Here is a 22,786-nt window from a genome sequence, read left to right on the forward strand (position 1 = left end):
GACACACACATACACATACAGACACACACACGCACATACAGACACACACACACACATACAGACACAAAGACACACAAACACACTCACTATCTCACTCAAACTCACTCACTCTGTCTCTTGCATGCACATACACATATAGACACACACACATGCACACAGATACACACAGACACGCACACTCTGTCCTGTACACACACCAGGAATGCTTGAATAAAACAAAGAAATGTGAATGCTGGGGTCACTGGGCTCGAAATGTTAACACTGCTTTCACTCTCTGCTGGACTTGTTGAGTTTCTCCAGCAATTTCTGTTTCGGTTTGTGATAAGGAGTGCTTGCCTTCGGCTGCCTCTAGTGTCGAGATGTAGGTCCCTCTGAATCAGAGTGCAGCAGAGTTGTCATGGGTCCAATAGGGTCAGAAAGGAGACCTGTCAACCAAAACAAAGAGGAACCCACAAGCTCCAGTGACCAACCCCAGGGAGCTGCCGTGCGGATGGGAGGAGATGGAGTGGGATGTCAGGTTGGATCCCAATCTGATTGAATGTGGTTCAACACTCCTCTGTAAAATCGTATGGTGGGCCTTGAACCCTGATTTTCTGACACAGAGCGAGGGACACTAACTCCTGCACTGAAAGCTTGCCTGCTGTTGTGATGAAGCCACTTATAGTGTTTAAAGCAAGAGGGTCACAGCGGACTTGAGACATTCAATCTACTTTCTCTCCACAGATGCTGAGTTTCTCCAATACTCTCCATGTTTGTTTAAAGAGTTTGTTAGGGAGCTCTCTTTCGACTCTTGGCAAATATTCGCAGGGACAAGCAGCCCCTGTTAATACAGGCTGACTCAGGGCTGGCGGAGGAATGGTTAGGCTGCATTTTGTGTGCAGAAAATCAATCCAAAGTGGCAGTGAAGAGGTTCGGGGTTTGGGGCAGAGGGGAGCCTGAACTCCATTGCAGTGTTTCTCAAACAAAGCTGGACAAATTCCCAAAGTCTTTTCACTTGGTGGTGCAGAACCTGAACGTTGCTGGGAAAGGTAGAGACATGCTGCCAAAGCCGTTTTTGACTTTCTCTTTTTATTTGTTCATGCACAGCGGGCGTCAGTGTTGGGGGCAGGGGTTGCACGGGTGCCTCAGTGGTTAGCACTGCTGCCTTACAGCACCAAGGGGCTTGGGTTCGATTCCTGCCTCGGTCGACTGTGTGTGTGGAGTTTGCACATTCCCCCTGTACCTGAATGGGTTTCCTCCCACAATCCAAAGATGTGCAGGTTAGATGGATTGGCCACACTAAATGACCCATAATGACCAGGGATTTGCAGGTTAGGTGGATTGTCCATGAGGAATGCATTTTACAGGGATAGGGTAGAGGGGGTTTGGGTCTGAAAGGGATGCTCTTCAAAGGGTCAGTGTGGACTAGATGAGAAGCATGGCCTGCTTCCTCACTGTAGGGATTCTATGATTTATGGCCTGTCCCTAATTATCTAGAGGTAATTCAACCACTCTGCTGTGGGCCTGGAGTCACATTTGGGCCAGACCAGGTAAGGATAGCAGTTTCCTTCCCTGAAGGTCATGAGTGAATTATGATTTGGAGATGCCGGTGTTGGACTTGGGTGTACAAAGTTGAAAATCGCACAACACCAGGCTATAGTCCAACAGGTTTAATTGGAAGCACACTAGCTTTCGGAGCGCCTCTCCTTCATCAGGTGATTCTGATGAAGGAGCGATGCTCCGAAAGTTAGTGTGCTTCCAATTAAACCTGTTGGACTATAACCTAGTGTTGTGTGATTTTTAAATGAGTGAATTAGATGGGCTTTTCAAGCATTGGACAGTGGCCATCAGTAGGTTTCCTGCAGTAAAGGATATCAGTGAACCATGCGTGTTTTTATAATAATAGTTACATAGTCACTGTTAGGCTGCTTTTAATTCCAGATTTTAATTGAATTCAACTTGAACCATCCGCCATGGTATGATTTGAATGTGTAGCTTGCAGTTTTTAGATTGTTTGTCCAGGGACAATGGCAGTACCATTATCATGGTCTTGGTGAGGGACTATGTAGTGTCCACCCAGTACCCTCAAAGCTTCTCACCATAGATGGGCTCCACAGATTAGATTAGATTAGATTACTTACAGTGTGGAAACAGGCCCTTCGGCCCAACAAGTCCACACCGCACCCGCCGAAGTGCAACCCACCCATACCCCTACATCTACCCCTTACCTAACACTACGGGCAATTTAGCATGGCCAATTCACCTGACCTGCACATCTTTGGAGTGTGGGAGGAAACCGGAGCACCCGGAGGAAACCCACACAGACACGGAGAGAACGTGCAAACCCACACAGAGAGTCGCCTGAGGCAGGAATTGAACTCGGATCTCTGGCGCTGTGAGGCAGCAGTGCTAACCACTGTGCCACCGTGCCACCCAGGGGCAGGGGCAGGGGTAGGGGTGCATTATTTCCCCCACTGACGATTTTTGGATCTGGTTCCCTTTTCGATTTTTGGGGCTTTTCTTGTCACGGTGATCCTGATGAGTAGTGTGTTTGTCAAGAGGTGTTTTGTTAATTTGTTAATTGGGTTACAGATTAAAACTGCTTTGCCTAAATTTAATGTGGTGTGCAAAAGGAGCAAGGATGATGTGAGAAAAAACTTTATCCCCCAGTAACTATGGGTCGAGAATGCAGTGCCTGAAAATGTGGTGGAGACAGATCCAAATGAGGCATTGAAGAGGGTATTGGATGGTTATTTGGATAGAAATACACGCAGGAATATGGGGGAAAGCAGGAGATTGGCAGTAGGGCCAAATGGTCTCCTTCTGCAATGTAAAACACCAGTGATTGGGTTTCTTTTTAAAATGATCTTAATATATGAAACATATGTTATGGTGGGTGATGCTGATGCCCTTGACCTAGTGATTGAGAGGCCCACAATATAATCTGGGAACATGGGTTCAAATTCATTAATACTTCAACTCGTTCATGAATTCAAAAACAAAATCTGAAATTTTAATCCCTCCCTTGGTGATGCATGGATATAAAAACCCAACTAATGCCCTTTCGGGGAGGAAATCTGCTGTCTTTCTATGCCCTGACCTACATTGTATTTTATTCATTTGTAGAATGGAGGTGTCACTGGCTGGCCAGCCGTTATTGCTCATCCCCACTTGCCCTCAAAGCGACTTTGTAGTGATCGGGACAACTGAGTGGTTTGCTGGGCCATTTCAGAGGGCAGTTAAGAGTCAACCACATTGCTGTGGGTCTGGAGTCACGTGTAGGCCAAGTCAGGACAAGCAGGAGGCTGGAAGAACACAGCAAGTCAGGCAGCATCAGGAGGTGGAGAGGTCAATATTTCAAATACTGAAGGTGGGGGAAGGGGGCAGCTGCAGGTAAAGGTGGGGGCGGAGGTTTGGGTGCAGAAGATTTCCTTCCCTGATGGGCATTAGTGAACCAAATAGGTATTTCTGACAATGGATTTGTGGTCAAATTCCAGATATTTGTATTTTGAATTCAAATTCCACCGTCTGCTGCAGCAGGATTCAAACCTGGGACCCCAGAACATTAGCTGAGTATCTGGACTAACACGTTCTCCCCGTGTCTGCGTGGGTTTCCTCCGGGTGCTCTGGTTTCCTCCCACAGTCCAAAGATGTGCAGGTCAGGTGAATTGGCCATGCTAAATTGCCCGTAGTATTAGGTAAGGGGTAAATGTAGATGTAGGGGTATGGGTGGGTTACGCTTCGGCGGGGCGGTGTGGACTTGTTGGGCCGAAGGGCCTGTTTCCACACTGTAAGTAATCTAATCTAATCTAATCTAATACCAGTAGGCTCTCACCTCCCCCTACCCCCTGTGACTCCAGATCCACAGCAAACCTCCCCCTGAAATGGCCTAGCAAGCCACTCAGTTCAAGGGCAGGCAATAAGTGCCAGTCACACCCCCATATACTTTGAAAGAATTAGAAAAGAGGCTTAGTTGGCGAATCAAAGCACAGTTTTACAAAGTGGCCGAGGGAAAAGAGGAGGGGTAATTTTTTTTTTATTTGCATTGAATGAGAAATAAGAGTTTTGATGGGCTTCTTCCCTTGCGGTGAAGGGAAATTTGATTGCATTTCTCTGGAAAGTATTTACTGGAAATCAGCTGTCATCAGTGCCTGAGCACTTCCAATCTCTTTAGCATTTAAATGAGATGCCTGTGGGATGGTACATTTCTGCAAAGAGCCCCAGTGACTGGGGACACACTGCTTGTGGATCTGACCAGGCAGGATCTGAGTTTCCCAGCCTCTGACTACAACCTCCGTTCAGTGTCTATTACCATGCCTGCAATCCAGATGAGGAGCTGAATTAAGGGTGAGGAATGCAGTATGTGAATTCTCTTTCTCTCTCTCTCTCTCTCTCTCTCTCTCTGTCTCTTTTGTATTTCGTCCTTTATTTTGTATTTGACGTAGTCCAAACTTGACAATGTTTACCTGACGAGACTTGCCATATCATGCAATGCACAGTGAGTGCAGGGGTTAAATGAGAGGCGTTTTAGCCAAATAAGTTCATAATATTTATCTGTTAAATAATCTCAGACATCTTTGCACAGCCAAACAACTCCACATTAAATTCCCTCCCCCCTACTTTTTAACTAATCAGACACAAGGGACGAGGTTTAAGTTAAGATCATGTAGAAAGCTCAGATAGATCCTGTGATTTTCAAAATGTTCTTCATTTATCACAGTTAATGTCACTGGAGCAGAAATCCAGACCCAGGCTAATGCTCTGCTGACAGTGGTTAAATCCCACCACAGTACTTAGTGGAATTTAAATTCAATCAATAAATCTAGAATTAAAAGCTGGTCTCAGTCAATGGTAACCATAAGACTATTGTCGATTGCCATAAAGACCCATACGGTTTATGAATATCATTCAGGGAAGGAAATCTGCTGTCCCTCCCTGGTCTGACCGTCACATGACTCCAGACCCATGGCGACATGGTTGACTCTCACCTGCCCGCTAAAGTGGCCAACAAGCCTTTCATTTTAAAGGCAATTAGGGATGTGAAATGAATGAGGCCAGGCCCAATATACCCTCCAGGAATGTAGAAAAAAGCACACTCAAGCCAAGAACAGTGAGCCAGTCTTGTCTCGACCTTGGGATGGTGGCTGAACATTGAGGGTTGCAATCGCACTATGGACCTGAGTACAGCCAACTCGGCTGACTCAATACTGGGGACAGGCTGCGCGATGGTGGATAGATAGAGATGCATAGATTGAGGTTCAGGCCATTGTGAATGTCAAAGATTGGGGGTGTCTCCTCCCTGTCAATGCTCTCTTGCATTTATATAGCTGCCTGCCTGTCTCCAGGGAGGCCTGGCGACAATTGGGGCATCCATCCGAATGCCCAGGTTGCCTTCTGGTCAAAGAAGGCATGAGCATTCAAAGATGGCACCGTGAAAGGGGCTGGAACCCCCAGATTCATCTGGGGCCGTCAGGTTCCTGCATTAAAAATTCAGTCCCAGACCACAGAAAATCAATGTTTGGACAGGCAACCAAATCTTAATCAGGGAGTTGAACCTTAAAGAATATCCTGAGAGGAAGTGGGAAGAGTTTTAGGTAAGGGAATTAAGATCTCAGTCTGTCATATGGTGGTCGTCTTCAATGAAGTTGGATACACTTTAATACTGAAGAGAGGTTTTATGGAATTGGAAGTATTTTTTCAGTTAACTATTCATTCACATTCTCATAACCATATACAGAACAACCTCGATTAACCGAAAGAGACGGGTATGGAGTACTTTGTCCGGATAACTGAGAGTTTCGACAACAAATTGTTCGGATAATGGATAGCGTTTTTACGGGACCTTGAGATCTTGTTCAGATAATCCGAAATTTGGATAATTGATGTTCGGATAGCCAAGGTTGTTCTGCACATTTAGCATAAGGTCTACTCTGTTACATCGCTCTTTGGAGTCTTTCTAACACCACGACTGACGTTGCTTATGATGAATGTCGTCAGTATTACCCCCTTACCCTCAGGACATAAAGGAACAAAGGTACAAGGCAGAGGAGTAGGCTATTCGGCCCCTCAGGCCCTGTTCTGCTATTTACTATGATGATGGTAAATCTGATCTGATTACTCCACAGTCCTGCTTACCCTGATAACCTTTCACCCACTTGCTTTACTAGGAATCAGTCAACCTCAGGCTTTAAAAGTATTCACAGCATTAGCTTCTTGAGGAAGAGTGTCCCAAAGACTCACGACCCACTTATGCAACTCCTGAGAAAAGACTGTGTGCACGTGCACACACACCCCTCCCTGTTCTAGAAGGCAGATGCAATGTTATAATCACTACCACATCTGGATGGGTACATGAATAGAAAGAGTTTTGAGGAATATGGACTGGGTGCTGGCAAATGGGACTAGATTAATTTAGGATATCTGGTCGGCATGGATGAGTTGGACCGAAGGGTCTGTCTCTGTGCTGTACATCTCTATGACTGACACTATTTATTTTGGCTCTCGGGGTCATGTTCCAACTCCTTTTACCAAATAAAATAATAGGATCAATTTTGAGGAAGTAGCAACAGTGATCCTGGTTAAGCAGGTCTTTATCATTTTAAAAGGGGGAATTCCAGCTCTAGTACTCTCATCTCCTCAGGGTGCGGAAGTAAATCTATCGGGTGAACCTGCTGCCACTGTTAGGAGAAGCATAGAATCTAGGAGCAAGAGTAGGCGCTTCAAGCCTGCGCTGCCATTCAACATGATCGTGGCTGGTCCTCCACATGCCCCTCGATGCCTTTAATATCTACAAGTATGTATCTATCAGTCAGTGGAGGACTAGGTTTTTAAGGTTATTCGGCAAGTGAGCCAAAGGAGAGATGGGGAGAATTTTGTTCTTATGCAGCACGTTGTGTGATCTGGCACATGCTGCCTGGAAGGGTGGTGAGAGCAGGATCATTGAGTCATTCTCAAAAGGAGCTTGAGAAAGGAGCTCTTATAAAGAGAGCGAAGGGCAATGGGGAAAGAGCAGATATTGGGGGCACTCAGTTTGTACTGACTCAGTGGTAGCGGGATGGCCTTTGCATTCGAAAGTTCCTGGTCCGAATCACACTCCAGGTCTCCCAGCACAAGGGCAGAGAGGAAAACGTGCAAGAACTGTGGATGCTGTAAATCAGAAGCAAACGTAGAAATTGCAGGAGAAGCTCGGCAGGTCTGGCAGCATCTGTGGAGAGAAATCAGAATGAATGTTTCAGGTCCAGTGACCCTTCCTCAGATTGGAGACTGCCACGTTACTGCTTTTGTGAGGGAGTGCTGCACTGTCTGAGGTCCCCAGGCATTAAACTGGGGCACTGCCTGCCTCCTTAGCTGGGTATATAGGATCCCACGGCATTCTTTCAGAGAGGGGAAGGGGGCATTATTCCAATCTGCTACTCCTCGCTTGGAAACGTCACAGGAAAAAGAAAAGTAGATGATCTGCTCACTGTAGCGCGTGGGAACCTGCACTTGTTACACTGTCTTTAAACTGAGATGGTCAAGCACTTTGAAACATCCAAAGGTTGTGAGAAACACTGTCTAAACACATGGCTTCATTGGAAAGCTGTTTAAAGTCACCGCTACAGGTATAATGGGCTAAATAGCCTCATTCGGTGTTGTAGGGTTTTGATTTAGTGGATGTGTTTAATTGACATAAGAGAGGTCTTCATTCCTTGTTACCAAGACAGTACCACAAAGCACTATAATAGCGCTTGTACTTTTAAAATTTTAATAGTAATTTATTGTCACTTGTATTTTTGCGAAAACTACAGTGAGAAGTGTTTTAGTCACTATATTCTGGTACCTATATTAATAGCAGAAATCATACATTTAAAAAACTTAAGACAAAGTCCATCTTTGTTCAATTCACATTCTTCACTGCTGCAGAAAGCCGACAGTGAAGCCTCTGGAATTCCAGCACGGTGGCTCAATGGTTATCACTGCTGCCTCACAGCGCCATGGACCTGGGTTCGATTCCAGCCTCGGGCGACTGTCTGTGTGGAGTTTGCACGTTCTCCCCGTGTCTGCGTGGGTTTCCTCCGGGTGCTCAGGTTTCCTCCCACAATCTGAAGATGTGCAGGTTAGGGTGGATTGGCCGCCGGACCCACCAAGTCACTGAAGCTCCAGAAGCAGACCCCATCCTGCAGGACGAGGCTGCAATGGCCAGGAGGAGTGGATCACACTGCCATCACTGCTGCAACAGCCTTAGCCGACTGCTACCTAGTGACAAAAGGCTCATGGGTGTACAAGCTGAACGCTGGCTGTGATATGCCTCTAGAGTTGAACAGCTCGCTGATGCATATCTTGGATATTGAGCACCCATAGGATGAACTTTCACAGCTGGAGAGGGAAACTCCAAGCATGCAATCTAATTTGGAAAGTCCCTTTCAACATTCTCATAATTCCACCCTATTTAAAACGTTGGCGTGTTGTAAGTTTTGGCCACACCTCAGATTTTGTTTTGATATATAGTATTGTTACCCTTCACTGGGGTAAGGCACTGGAAATCAAGACCCACTATTCCCACAATCATCACAAAAATTAACATGTTCAAGAGATATACATAAACACATCAAACCATCTGATTTTCAGACTCAGATTGATGGAAATTATGGGTCAGGTTTGTTCAATTCTAGCTACATGTAAATAATTAAACTGAATTAATTCAACTCTGCAAGTTAAACCTCTGAACCCTTTATAAACAACTCACACATGCGCACACAAACACTTGAGGAGACATACGCAAACACACAGATACATACAAACATACACAAACATGGACTAGCACAAGCACACAGACACAGACATAAACAAGGGGGTAAAGTGCACATTGGCAAAGAGAAAACTGGTAAAACAGTTCCCTGGTCCTTGTTCACCAGATCTGCTGGGTTAGTTCTTGCTGATCTGAAGGTTTATCCTCAACTTTCCTTTTTGCAAATGTTTCTACTTGTTTTCAAGCGGCACAGGGTGGCTGAGTCACTTATGAAAAGTCTCTAACTTATCAAATTCAAACTTACAGATTGTAGTATATGCGGAAGGAGAGATAAGCTGGTTTTCTTCAGGTTTAAAGTGGCATACCGCAGAGAACTGAGAGTTCTCCTCTGGTCTGAGCTAACTTCTGTCTGTCTTGCTCATAGCCCAACCTGGTCAGCTACCTGACAGCCAATCACATAGCTGTTGTCAGGCAGAAGACCTTTGTCATTGATAATTGGTCCCTCTTTGATAAACCAGTCAGCTTCACTTACAAACAACCCCTCAGCTCCAGTTTGTCTGCAGGTTGCTGGAACACAGCTACACAGGCAGGGTTATTGAATTCCTTTACTTTCAAATCACGTAGCCGTCCTCGTAAACTGGTTTCAAAAAGTGCTTTCTCATTTCTGTCTACAGTTTAAAAAAGGCATGGTTGTTGCAGCCTGCCTGGAGCATGTGATCTGGTGTCACTGAGTCAGCCATAATATAACAATCATCACCCAAGTGATTTCCTGTAAAACAGGAAATGTGTCAGTCAAATACTTTGTTCTTAGGCTCTCACAAACAGCAATGTGACAATGACCAATCATCTCCTCTAGTCAATGATTATTTGGAACTTTGGAACAGGATCTTTTAATTCCAAGCCTCATCCAAAAGATAATCCACTCCCTGAGTACTGTACTGAGGTATTGGCCGTGGTTTTGTGTTCAGGTCTCTGGCGTGGGGCTTGAACTTTGAACTTTCTGATTTAGTATCTAGAGTGTGACCCGCTAGGCCATGACTAACGGATTACTTTTTTTTATCAGACCAGGCTAAATAACTCACCTACTGACTCCATCTACAAGGCACAAGTCAGGACTGTGATGGAATACTTGTCTGGGTGGGTACAACTCCCAACAACACTCAAGAGGTTTTACACCATCTGAGACATTAGATTAGATTACTAGATTAGATTAGATTATTTACAGTGTGGAAACAGGCCCTTCGGCCCAACAAGTCCACACCGCCCCGCCGAAGCGTAACCCACCCATACCCCTACATCTACATCTACCCCTTACCTAACACTACGGGCAATTTAGCATGGCCAATTCACCTGACCTGCACATCTTTGGACTGTGGGAGGAAACCGGAGCACCCGGAGGAAACCCACACAGACACGGGGAGAACGTGCAAACTCCACACTGTCAGTCGCCTGAGGCAGGAATTGAACCCGGGTCTCTGGCGCTGTGAGGCAGCAGTGCGAACCACTGTGCCACCGTGCCACCCACGAAGAATTATTTACCTGCACCCCGTGTCTCTCTGTTTAGATTAGATTAGATTACTTACAGTGTGGAAACAGGCCCTTCGGCCGAACAAGTTCACACCGCCCCGCCGAAGCGTAACCCACCCATACCCCTACATCTACCCCTTACCTAACACTACAGGCAATTTAGCATGGCCAATTCACCTGGCCTGCACATCTTTGGACTGTGGGAGGAAACCGGAGCACCCGGAGGAAACCCACGCAGACATGGGGAGAACGTGCAAACTCCACACAGTCAGTCGCTTGAGGCGGGAATTGAACCCGGGTCTCTGGCGTTGTGAGGCAGCAGTGCTAACCACTGTGCCACCGTGCCGCCCAAGATGAACTGCAGCAGCTCCTTCAACAGCACCTTCTAAGCCCAAGGCCACTAACGAGGGCAGGAGGTTCCCCTGAAAGCCACATATCATCCTGGAGGTGCCTGGCCTTGTGTCAAAATCTTGGCACTCCTTCCCTATTGTATTCCTATACCCCAAAAACCACAGCGGTCCCAGAGAACAGCTCACCTCCAGCTTCTCAAGGGCAGTTGGTGATTGGTAGTAAATGCAGACCTCTCCAACAAGGTCCACATCCCACCCAAAAAGTAATAAATAAAAAGGCTGAATGAGGGAATCTTCACAAAAAGCAAAATGCTGTGGATGCTGGAGATCTGAAAGAGAAACAGAGGGATTGCTGGAGAAACTCAGCAGGTCTGGCAACATCTGTAGAGAGAAACAGAGCCAACGTTATTAGTAGTCTAGTTTAGCTTGTGTTCAGAACCCAAAGGTGAAAGGGATATTTTAAAAAAACTGCAGGCCCAAGTAAAAGACCAGGAGACTGTGGGACTAATTGGGTTGCTGCCCCAGAGAGGAGGCATTCTGGGCTAACAGACCTGTAAGTGATCCACTCTCGTAATATTGCAACAGTTTGGGTTGCAGATGGAATTTAATGCTGGTAAATGTGAGGTGATACGCTTTGGAAGAAGCAACACACTATGAATGGCAGATACCAAGAAGCTCAGAGGAACAGAGGGATATTGGAGGTTATTGCCTACAAAGCCCTGAAGGTGGCAGGACAGGTTAATAGGAGGGCATTCAGGACACTGCCGTTTATCAGCCGAAGCATGGAGGAGGGAGGTCATGTAGGAGCTATACAGGACTGTGATGAGGTCTCAGATGGAGCACTGTGTGTAGTTCAGGTCACTGCAGGAAGGATGTGATTATACTGGAGGGGGTGGGGAGGGAATTCACCAGGATGCTACCTGGGACGGAGACTTTTGGTGATGAAGGGAAGCTGGATAAGCTCGAGTTGTTTTCTTTAGAACTGAGCAGGTTGATGGGGACCTGCTTGAGGTGTGTAAGACTATGAGGGGCATGGACAGTGTGGATAGAGGGCAGCTGCTTCCTTTAGTCAAAAGGTCAAGAACAAGGGTGCATAAAATTAAAGTCAAAGGCAAGGGGTTAGAGGGGATTTGAGGAAAAACCTGTTCACCTGGAGGGTGGGGGGGGGTCTGGAGTGTACTGCCTGGGAGTGTAGTTAAGGAGGAAAACCTCATAATCCATTTTTAAAAATGGATGAGCACTTGGAGTGTCATAACATTTGAGGCTGTTGGCCTAGTTCAGGAAAGTGGGCCTGGTGTAGGCCGCAGTACAGTTTTCGTGGTGCAGACTTGATGGGCTGAAGGGCCTGTTTTATGACTCGATCTGCAGGCTCGCACTGGACTCATCAGTGCTGTGCATTATCAGTGCCAGGGGATGGAACAAGGGCCCTGCGGTTTTGAAAATTTAAGCCTTTTCTGGCATAAAGACAGCAAATTGTTGATGGATTCCAGCTGATGTTTGCTGTCAGGAAGCTCAGACAGTTGGTGATAATTTGCAATTGCAGTCCCACTGTCATTGTGGTTGGAAAATATGTACAAACAGGAAAGGTCTTTATAACATGCTGTAAATTGATGACTTTTAAAAAAAATGCTAGTTAGCAAAGTTCATCAGCATTGCATCTAGTCACGAATTTTATTGCTATCCACTGAAAGTTGTTTTCTAGTGAATATCAAAGCAAATTTCTCAGTATGGCTATCCCAATGCAACTAATAGGATATAGTATCAGGTCCGATTATGAAATTTTATTGCAGCTGCTGCCATCAGAGCCATAATTGTAATTATTTATTATTGTTGGATTGTGCAGAAATTGTGGAATTATGAAAAAAGAGAAAAGCTGTCAAATTCTCTTCGATTAGCACTGATCAGGACTGAAATTGCAAGAATACCAAATTTCAAGGAGAACAACAATGCATGAAAAGAGGGTGCTGATTGTTTGACTAGTGGGCTCTGATTGTTTGAGGTATTGCCCGGAAGAATACACCAGGGAACACACAACTATACCACACTGTTGTTTAAATTTAAACCAGGCAGGTGGACTCTGATTGATGTAGGTGCTGCCATATGAAAGGTGGCAGGGAATAGTGGACCCCAAGCTTTTGTTCATTGGCAAACTATGCAAAGCCTGCACATGTTCTTTCTGTTTGCTTGTTGTCCCCATTGAGATTTGGTGTTCTTGCAATTCTGTCCTGAGAGCTACAAGATGAAAAGCTGCAACAGCATGTCTCTTATTCAGCAATAATTTGTTGTCTTGTGAACTCCTCTGAAACGTGCTGTATAAATAGACCTTCTTTGTTTCCTTCCCTCCTTATTTCCATGCTCACTGAAAGCTTAAAGTAACAAAACAATTAAACCATGAGTTATCTTTGGCCAGAACGTATCACCACTCTGATGTTTGCAAAGGTCAGGAGCAAGGATCATTCCTGGCCGGGGCCAGAATAGGCCATTCATCCCCTTGGCCTGCTCCCCCTTTCAGTTAACACGTGGCTGATCGTAGAATCATAGAATACCCACAGTGTGGAAGCAGGCCATTCAGCCCATCGAGTCCACACCAACCCACTGAAGAACATCCTACCTAGACTCACTGCTCAAGTTGACATCCTGTCATACTACTAGTTGTCTAGTCTGCTATTATTCAATGTTTTGATTGAACTGAGTTAAAAATCACACAACACCAGGTTATAGTCCAACAGGTTTAATTGGAAGCACTAGCTTTCGGAGCACTGCTCCTTCACAACCACCTGATGTGTGATTTTTAACTTTGTACAGCCCAGTCCAACACCGGTGTCTCCAAATCGTGATTGAACTGGATAGGGAGTTCAAAACTAATAGCCTACTACAAACACATGCTTTGAGATGAACAATTCTATGCAGTAAAATATTTCCTATTGTTGTAAAGACCCATTTCTGAAGAGGCTAGCACTCTCACTAGATTATTCTTTTCTTTGAGTGTTTCTGCCCCACTCTATATCACTTCCCAAACAAAAACAAATCCCATCCCCATCCTGAAACCTCTAATTGTCTAAGTACATCCAGGACTTCATTTTGCACGAGGAAGTCTTTCCTGCTTATCTCTTCAGCTCACCTTTTAAGAGAACTTGCTCAACTTTGATTTTCTCTCTGCCTTTCCTACTCAAGTCCCTCAATCCAATCACATCTACATCTTCCATATTTAGCATCCCATCTGCTGAAGCATTTGTTGTCATCCTGTCTTCTCTAAACTCCACAATTCAGTGCCTTTGTATTTTACATTGTTTCCAACCTCTTGGCTGTCCATTGGTCCCAACTTATTTTCCCTTTAATTTGTTAGTGGGATGAAGGCACATCTGGCTAGGCCAGCGTTTATCACCCTATATCCTTAGCTGCCCTGGAAAAGGTGGTGGTGACATACCTTCTTGAGTCCTTGGAGTACAGGTTCACCCTCAGTGTCGTTAAGGAGGAAGTTCCAGGATTTTGACCCAGCAGCAGTGAAGGAACAGCGATATATTTCCAAATGAGGATAGTGAGTGACATGGTAGTGTTCCCAAGTATCTGTTGCCCATGTTCTTTAAGATGACAAGGAAGTGAAAAGTGCAGTTGAGGGAGATTTCAAATTTTCAATATATTCTCATCCTGATTTATTTGCATTGCTTCTTATGAGCAGTGATAGTTGGTATAGTGACATAATAAAATCTAGAAGCAGTAATGGTCAGACAATATCCTTTAATGAAGGAGATCTGTCATCCTTACCTCGGCTGACCTTTATACAAATCCATATATTTCCTTACAGTGTGGAAACAGGCCCTTCAGCTCAACAAGTCCACACCGGCCCACTGAAGAGCATCCCACCCAGACCCATTCCCCTGGTCTGTCACTGCATTTCCAATGGCCAATCCATTTGGCCAACACGCTGTGGGCAATTTAGCCTGGCCAATCCACCTAACCTGCACAGCTTTGTGGGAGGAAACCAGAGCACCCAGAGGAAACCCACGCAGACATGGGGGAGAATGTGCAAACTCCACACAGACAGTCACCCGAGGGTGGGATCAAACCGGGGTCCCTGGTGCTGTGAGGCAGCAGTGCTAACCACTGGGCCCCAAAGCGAATATGTTTGAATCTTCACTGTTCTGTGAAACAGCCCAGGAAGTCGTAAAGACGGTTCACCAACACTTCTTAAGGGCAATTAGGGACATGCAATGAACATTTGCTTTACCAGCCCATAAGTGAATAAATGAAGGCAGTGGTATACTGTTGGAAATATAGTCAAACTATTTGTTGTCTGGTCGACGAACCTGCAATGTTTTGGTTCAATTTGATTTGGAATTCAAAACCAATAGCCTGGTCCCAACACATCCTTTCAGATTAGCAATTCTATGTGGTGAAATATTTTCCGCTGCTGTAAATAATCATTTTCTGAAGGGGTTAAGACTCCGCACTAAATAATTCTTTTCTTTGAGTGTTGACTTGGCTGTTTTATTGATAAAGCTTCTCATCACCGATAAGGAGTGCTGTGTAAATTGAACCCAAGATCAACAGCTGAGCTCGCTGTCTGGACTTGACAAGCAGTCAGTGCTGGTTTGATTACTCGATTCACCACAACCCCATGACTCAGAGGCAGACGTGGAGACAATAAACTCCTGTCTCAGAGCTGGGTTCACTGAGATCTGAGACTGCACTGATTCAGTAGAGAAGCACATAATCCAGAATGATAAAACCAGTGCAGTACTGATGGAGAGCTGCAGTAAGGGTAATACCAGTGCAGTACTGATGGAGAGCTGCAGTAATCATAATACCAATGCAGTACTTATGGAGAGCCGCAGAAATGATAATACCAATGCAGTACTGATGGAGAGCTGCAGTAATGATAATACCAGTGCATTACTGATGGAGAGCTGCAGTAATTTTAATACCAGTGCAGTACTGATAGGGAGCTGCAGTGAGAGTAATACCAATACAGTGCTGATGGAGAGCTGCAGTAATGATAATACCAGTGCAGTACTGATGGAGAGCTGCAGTAATGGTAATACCAATACAGTACTGATGGAGAGCTGCAGTAATGGTAATACCAATGCAATACTGATGGAGAGCTGCAGTAATGGTAATACCAATGCAATACTGATGGAGAGCTGCAGTAATGATAATACCAGTGCAGTACTGATGGAGAGCTGCAGTAATGATAATACCAATGCAGTACTGATGGAGAGCTGCAGTAAGGGTAATACCAATGCAATACTGATGGAGAGCTGCAGTAAGGGTAATACCAATGCAATACTGATGGAGAGCTGCAGTAATGATAATACCAGTGCAGTACTGATGGAGAGCTGCAGTAATGATAATACCAGTGCAGTACTGATGGAGAGCTGCAGTAATGATAATACCAGTGCAGTACTGATGGAGAGCTGCAGTAATGATAATACCAGTGCAGTACTGATGGAGAGCTGCAGTAATGATAATCCCAATGCAGTACTGATGGAGAACTGCTGTAATGGTAATACCAATGCAGTACTGATGGAGAGCTGCAGTAAGGGTAATACCAGTGCAGCACTGATGGAGAGCTGCAGTAAGGGTAATACCAGTGCAGTACTAATGGAGAGCTGCAGTAAGGGTAATACCAATGCAGTACTGATGGAGAGCTGCAGTGAGGGTAATACCAATGCAGTACTGATGGAGAGCTGCAGTAAGGGTAATACCAGTGCAGCACTGATAGAGAGCTGCAGTAAGGGTAATACCAGTGCAGTACTAATGGAGAGCTGCAGTAAGGGTACTACCAATGCAGCACTGATGGAGAGCTGCAGTAAGGGTAATACCAATGCAGTACTGATAGAGAGCTGCAGTAAGGGTAATACCAGTGCAGTACTAATGGAGAGCTGCAGTAAGGGTAATACCAATGCAGCACTGATGGAGAGCTGCAGTGAGGGTAATACCAATGCAGTACTGATGGAGAGCTGCAGTGAGGGTAATACCAATGCAGTACTGATGGAGAGCTGCAGTGAGGGTAATACCAATGCAGTGCTAATGGAGAGCTGCAGTAATGATAATACCAGTGCAGTACTGATAGAGAGCTGCAGTGAGGGTAATACCAATGCAGTACTGGTGGAGACCTGCAGTAAGGGTAATATCAATGCAGCACTGATGGAGAGCTGCAGTAAGGGTAATACCAATGCAGTACTGATAGAGAGCTGCAGTAAGGGGAATACCAATGCAGTACTGATGGAGAGCTGCAGTAAGGGTAATACCAATGCAGTACTGATGGAGCGCTGCAGTAAGGGTAATACCAATGCAGTGCTCATGGAGAGCTGCAGTAATGATAATATCAATGCAGTACTGATGGGGAGCTGCAGTAATGATAATACCAATGTAGTACTGATAGAGAGCTGCAGTAAGGGTAATACCAATGCAGTACTGATGGAGAACTGCAGTAAGGGTAATACCAATGCAGTACTGTTGGAGAGCTGCAGTCAGGGTAATACCAATGCAGTGCTAATGGAGAGCTGCAGTAATGATAATATCAATGCAGTACTGATAGAGAGCTGCAGTAAGGGTAATACCAATGCAGCACTGATGGAGAGCTGCAGTAAGGGTAATACCAATGCAGTACTGATGGAGAGCTGCAGTGAGGGTAATACCAATGCAGTACTGATGGAGAGCTGCAGTAAGGGTAATACCAATGCAGTACTGATGGAGAGCTGCAGTAAGGGTAATACCAATGCAGTACTGATGGAGAGCTGCAGTGAGGGTAATACCAATGCAGTACTGATGGAGAGCTGCAGTGAGGGTAATACCAATGCAGTACTAATGGAGAGCTGCAGTAAGGGTAATACCAATGCAGTACTGATGGAGAGCTGCAGTGAGGGTAATACCAATGCAGTACTGATGGAGAGCTGCAGTAAGAGTAATACCAATGCAGTACTGATGGAGAGCTGCAGTAATGGTAATACCAATGCAGTACTGATGGAGAGCTGCAGTATGGGTAATACCAGTGCAGTACTGATAAAGAGCTGCAGTAAGGATCATACCAGTGCAGTACTGATCGGGAGCTGCAGTAAGGGTAATACCAATGCAGTACTGGTGGAGACCTGCAGTAAGGGTAATACCAATGCAGTACGGATAGAGAGCTGCAGTGAGGGTAATACCAATGCAGTACTGATGGAGAGCTGCAGTGAGGGTAATACCAATGCAGTACTGATGGAGAGCTGCAGTAATGGTAATACCAATGCAGTACTGATGGAGAGCTGCAGTATGGGTAATACCAGTGCAGTACTGATAAAGAGCTGCAGTAAGGATCATACCAGTGCAGTACTGATCGGGAGCTGCAGTAAGGGTAATACCAATGCAGTACTGGTGGAGACCTGCAGTAAGGGTAATACCAATGCAGTACGGATAGAGAGCTGCAGTGAGGGTAATACCAATGCAGTACTGATGGAGAGCTGCAGTGAGGGTAATACCAATGCAGTACTGATGGAGAGCTGCAGTAATGGTAATACCAATGCAGTACTGATGGAGAGCTGCAGTAAGGGTAATACCAATGCAGTACTGATGGAGAGCTGCAGTAATGGTACTACCAATGCAGTACTGATGGAGAGCTGCAGTAATGGTAATACCAATGCAGTACTGATGGAGAGCTGCAGTAATGGTAATACCAATGCAGTACTGATGGAGAGCTGCAGTAATGGTAATACTAATGCAGTACTGATAGAGAGCTGCAGTAATGGTAATACCAATGCAGTACTGATGGAGAGCTGCAGTAATGGTAATACCAATGCAGTACTGATGGAGAGCTGCAGTAAGGGTAATACCAATGCAGTACTGGTGGAGACCTGCAGTGAGGGTAATACCAATGCAGTACTGATGGAGAGCTGCAGTAAGGGTAATACCAATGCAGTACTGATGGAGAGCTGCAATGAGAGTAATACCAATGCAGTACTGATGGAGAGCTGTATTAGGGGTAATACCTGCAGTACGGCATTTCCTGAATTGCCAGACGTTAAAATGAGAACTTGTTTTGATTTAGGTTTGTGTAAATTGTGAAACTGAACAGAAAGTCCTTTCTTGTTAGTTTCTTACCCATCGATCACAACATTATATATGTTTTCCTCTCATCTAATTCCCCTGTTTCCCAGCACTCATTTGTTTTTAATATTATCAATTGAAACTAAATCAAACCCGTGTAAAATATGATAGCCCCCTAGATGGTCACTGTAACAAAGATCAAAATAGTTATGAAACATCGAGAATTTTAAATTAAGACTGGTCTTCAGGAATGATTATGTAGTCTTGCCCCTGTGTACGTATTGGTCATGGAAGTCTAGAGTCAACGGTATCCTTTTTAATGTGCTTGTTTAGACCATAGGTCTTGGTCTGTATAGCATAGCCATATAATTAACATAGTGTTGATACAGTACACTGTTCTGATGAAGCATTGGGAACTGTATCAGATAACATTTATGACTTTAGCAACATCAGTAATACACATTATCAGCGTGTGATTAATTTACTGATTGAAGGACTTTGCTTTCTGTAACTTTTTAACATGACCAAAATAAGTGCATGACAAAAGTACTGAGCTGACAGTAAAGTTGTATGAATGTGAAAGGTCTTCAGAAGAACAATGAAAGACGATATAAAATATAGAGGGTGCAATTCTGAAGAGAGTGCAGGAGTAGAGGGACTTGGGTGTATATGTGCACAGATCATTGCAGGTGGCAGGACAGATAAAGAGTAGTTAATAAAACATATTCACCACTTTTATTTAATATAAATGATTTGGATGTGAACATAGGAGGTATGGTTAGTAAACTGGCAGATGACACCAAAATTGGTGGTGTAATGGACAGCGAAGAAGGTTATCTCCGTTTACAACAGTATCTTGATCAGATAGATCGATGGATTGAGGAGTAGCAGATGGAGTTTAATCTAGATAGGTGTAAGGTGCTACATTTTGGAAAGGCAAATCAGGGCAGGACTTATACACTTAATAGTCGGGTCCTGGGGAGTGTTGCTGAACAAAGAGACTTTGGAGTGCAGGTTCATAGCTCCTTGGAAGTGGGGTCACAGGTAGGCAGGGTAGTGCATTTGGTGTGCTTGTCTTTATTGAGTATAGGAGTTGGGAGGTCATGTTGCTACTGTACAGGACATTGGTTAGGCCACTTTTGAAATACTGCCCAAAAGGGTTTAGAAAAGATTTACAAGGATGTTGCCAGGGTTGGAGGATTTGAGCTATAGGGAGAGGCTGAATAGGCTGGGACTGTTTCCCCTGGAGCATTGAAAGTTGAAGGATGACCTTATAAAGGTTTATAAAATCATGAGAGATATGGATCGGATAAATAGATAAGGTCTTTTTCCCAGGCTAGGGGAGTCCAAAACTAGTGGGCAGAGGTTTAAGGTAAGAAGGGAAAGATTTAAAGGGGATCTAAGTGGCAACCTTTTCATGCAGAGGGTGGTGTGTGAGTGGAATGAGCTGCCAGAGGAAGTGATGGAGGCTGGTGCAATTGCAACACTTAAAAGGTATCTCAGCGGGTGTGTGAATAGGAAGCATTTAGAGGGATATGGACCAAATGCTGGCAAATGGGATTAGATTAGGTTAGGATATCTGGTCGGCATGGATGAGTTGGACCGAAGGGTCTGTTTCCGTGCTGTACATTTCTTTGATTCTATATAGAGTTCTTAGTTTTATTAATTGGGTCAGAGAATAAAGAACGAGGAAGTGATATTAAACCCATATAAGGCACTAGTTAGACCTCAGCTGGAGTAATGTGTACAGTTGTGGGCACCAAATCACAAGAAACATGTGAACACACTGGGGAGAGCGCAGAAACAATTTACAAGAATTGTTCTAGGAATGAGAAATTTAGATTGAAGAAATTGGGACTGTTCTCCTGGAAGAGATGAAGGCTGAGAGGAAATCTGATGGAGGTTTTCACCATCATAAGAGGGCTGGGTAGAGTAGATCAGGAGAAGCTGTTTCGCTTGTAAAAGTGAAAACAAGAGAGGGAATAGATTGACAGTGGCACACAAACAAAGTGAGGGTGATGTGAGGAAAAACCTTTTCGCCTAGCAAGTAGTTGGCCTCTGAAGTGTGCAGCCTAGTAATGTGGTGGATGCAGGTTCAATTGAGGCATTCAGGAGGGTATTGGATGGTTATTTGGATAGAACTGATGCGCATGGACATGAAGAAACAGAAGATTGTCATTAAGCAACAGAACTGACGGGCCGAGTGTCCTCCTGCCCATACCAATCGGCGTTTCTACTCAATAAATGCAAGTTCCTTCATTGTTAATTTGTAGGATGTTGCTGTTGTGGAAAACCACATGCCTGTGAAGCAGCCATTTGTTGAAACGACACACTGAGATATTGATGTAGGAGATCTTCACATTGAGCGGTGGGATTGATGATGGTTTCTTGTGTCTGTTCCTTCTGTTCCAGGGACCCCTTGAAACTGCAGCAGCTGCAGAACCAGGTTTTGGCGGATCAGCAAGGCGGAGGTGGTTGGCCCAGTCAGCAGACGTTCTGTTTCCCACAGTGCTCGCTGCCCTCGAACCAGCTCACCCCTGCCCCCATGAGTGTGCTAAACCCCCACACTCCCGCAGCCATGCAACAGACAACCAGCTTCAATTACGCCCGGCCCAAGCAGTTCATTGCCGCCCAAAGCCTTCCATCTTCTGCCGGCTACCTGTCTCCTTCCTCTGGCTCGTCAGGGTCTAACCTCTCCTCCCCCCTCTCCCCCCCAACCCTGCACAAGCCCTTTAACCGGGTCACCCTACCTCAGCCCTGCCCGTCTGACTCCGACCAGCGCTACCTCACCTCCCCTTCCACGCTGAGCCCCTCGTCCTCCTCGCCTCCCCTCCCTCCTCCACCGCCAGTTCTCACCCCTCCTGCTTTCTTCCCTCAGGACCCTTTCCCTCTGCCGCCCCCACCCCCGCCTCTCCTCGCTTCCCCCTCCCAGCTTCCCTGCCCGCCCCCCTCAACGGGGAGGGCCTCCCCTCACTCTGGCCAATCACCCAGTGCCTTCCTCAGCTCCGTGTTGCCATCACAGGCCATTGTGTCACCCGTCAACACATTGGGTCTTCCGAAGGGAGCCGTCGCCATGTAAGTAAGCCTCAAGGTGCTATCTCAGCACTTTATAATGTGTCTTCTGTCTGTTGTCTAACATTCCTTTCGGTAATAGATGAACAGTGCTCCCTCGGAGAAGGCACTGACCCTTGGTACAGTCACTGGGTTGTGGGCGGCACGGTGGCACAGTGGTTAGCACTGCTGCCTCACAGCGCCAGAGACCCAGGTTCAATTCCCGCCTCAGGCGACTGACTGTGTGGAGTTTGCACGTTCTCCCCGTGTCTGCGTGGGTTTCCTCCGGGTGCTCCGGTTTCCTCCTACAGTCCAAAGATGTGCAGGTCAGGTGAATTGGCCATGCTAAATTGCCCGTAGTGTTAGGTAAGGGGTAGATGTAGATGTAGGGGTATGGGTGGGTTACGCTTCGGCGGGACGGTAAGGGCCTGTTTCCACATTGTAAGTAATCTAATCTAATCCAGGAGACCGGGCTGATGTAGCATCTTAGTCTAGATTAGAGTAGTGCTGGAAAAGCACAGCAGTTCAGGCAGCATCAGAGGAGCAGTAAAATCAACCCTTCATCAGGAATACAGGCAGAAAGACTGAGGGGTGGAGAGATAAGTGAGAGGAGGGTGGGGGTGGGGAGAAAGTAGCATAGAGTACAATAGGTGAGTGGGGGAGGGGATGAAGGTGATAGATTGGTGGGGGGGGAGGGTGGAAAAGAAGATAGGCAGGTAGGACCAGTCATGGGGACAGTGCTGAACTGGAAGTTTGGAACTAGGGTGAGGTGGGGGAAGGGGAAATGAGGAAACTGTTGAAGTCCACATTGATGCCACTTGAGTTTGAATCTCACCACGGCAGATTTGAATTCAATACAAATTAGACATTAAAAATCCCTAGACCACAGTTGGTTATTGTAAAGTGCCCTGTGGGAAGGGTATCTGCCAACGCTATGTGACTCCAGGACCCACAGGAATGCTCTTGACTCTTAACTGCCGTCTGCAATTTGGGATGGGCAAACGATGATGGCCAAGGCAGACCTCTTCAAACTGTCAATCAACTCAGCCACTGAATCAGAGTTGTCTTTGATATTTTGAAAGCCAGCCAAGCATTCAGTATGGGATCAATGAGGTTAACAACCCTT

At 45.6% G+C, this 22,786-nt stretch overlaps 1 protein-coding gene across 7 annotated transcripts in view; it reads left to right on the forward strand.

Annotated features, from left to right (window-relative positions):
* Positions 1-22,786, forward strand: part of palld (palladin, cytoskeletal associated protein) — a 453,391-nt gene that overhangs the window by 373,345 nt on the left and 57,260 nt on the right. For 6 of the 7 annotated variants that reach the window (XM_072594395.1, XM_072594413.1, XM_072594404.1 and 3 more), the window contains one exon: positions 21,022-21,684. In XM_072594395.1, the coding sequence (XP_072450496.1) occupies positions 21,022-21,684 (663 nt within the window). Of the gene's footprint in view, positions 1-4,245; positions 4,327-21,021; positions 21,685-22,786 lie in introns of those variants that run through there. The other variant, XM_072594452.1, reaches the window with a different exon arrangement.

This window comes from Chiloscyllium punctatum, chromosome 2 (assembly GCF_047496795.1).
Source record: "Chiloscyllium punctatum isolate Juve2018m chromosome 2, sChiPun1.3, whole genome shotgun sequence".
Classification (NCBI taxonomy): Eukaryota; Metazoa; Chordata; class Chondrichthyes; order Orectolobiformes; family Hemiscylliidae; genus Chiloscyllium; species Chiloscyllium punctatum.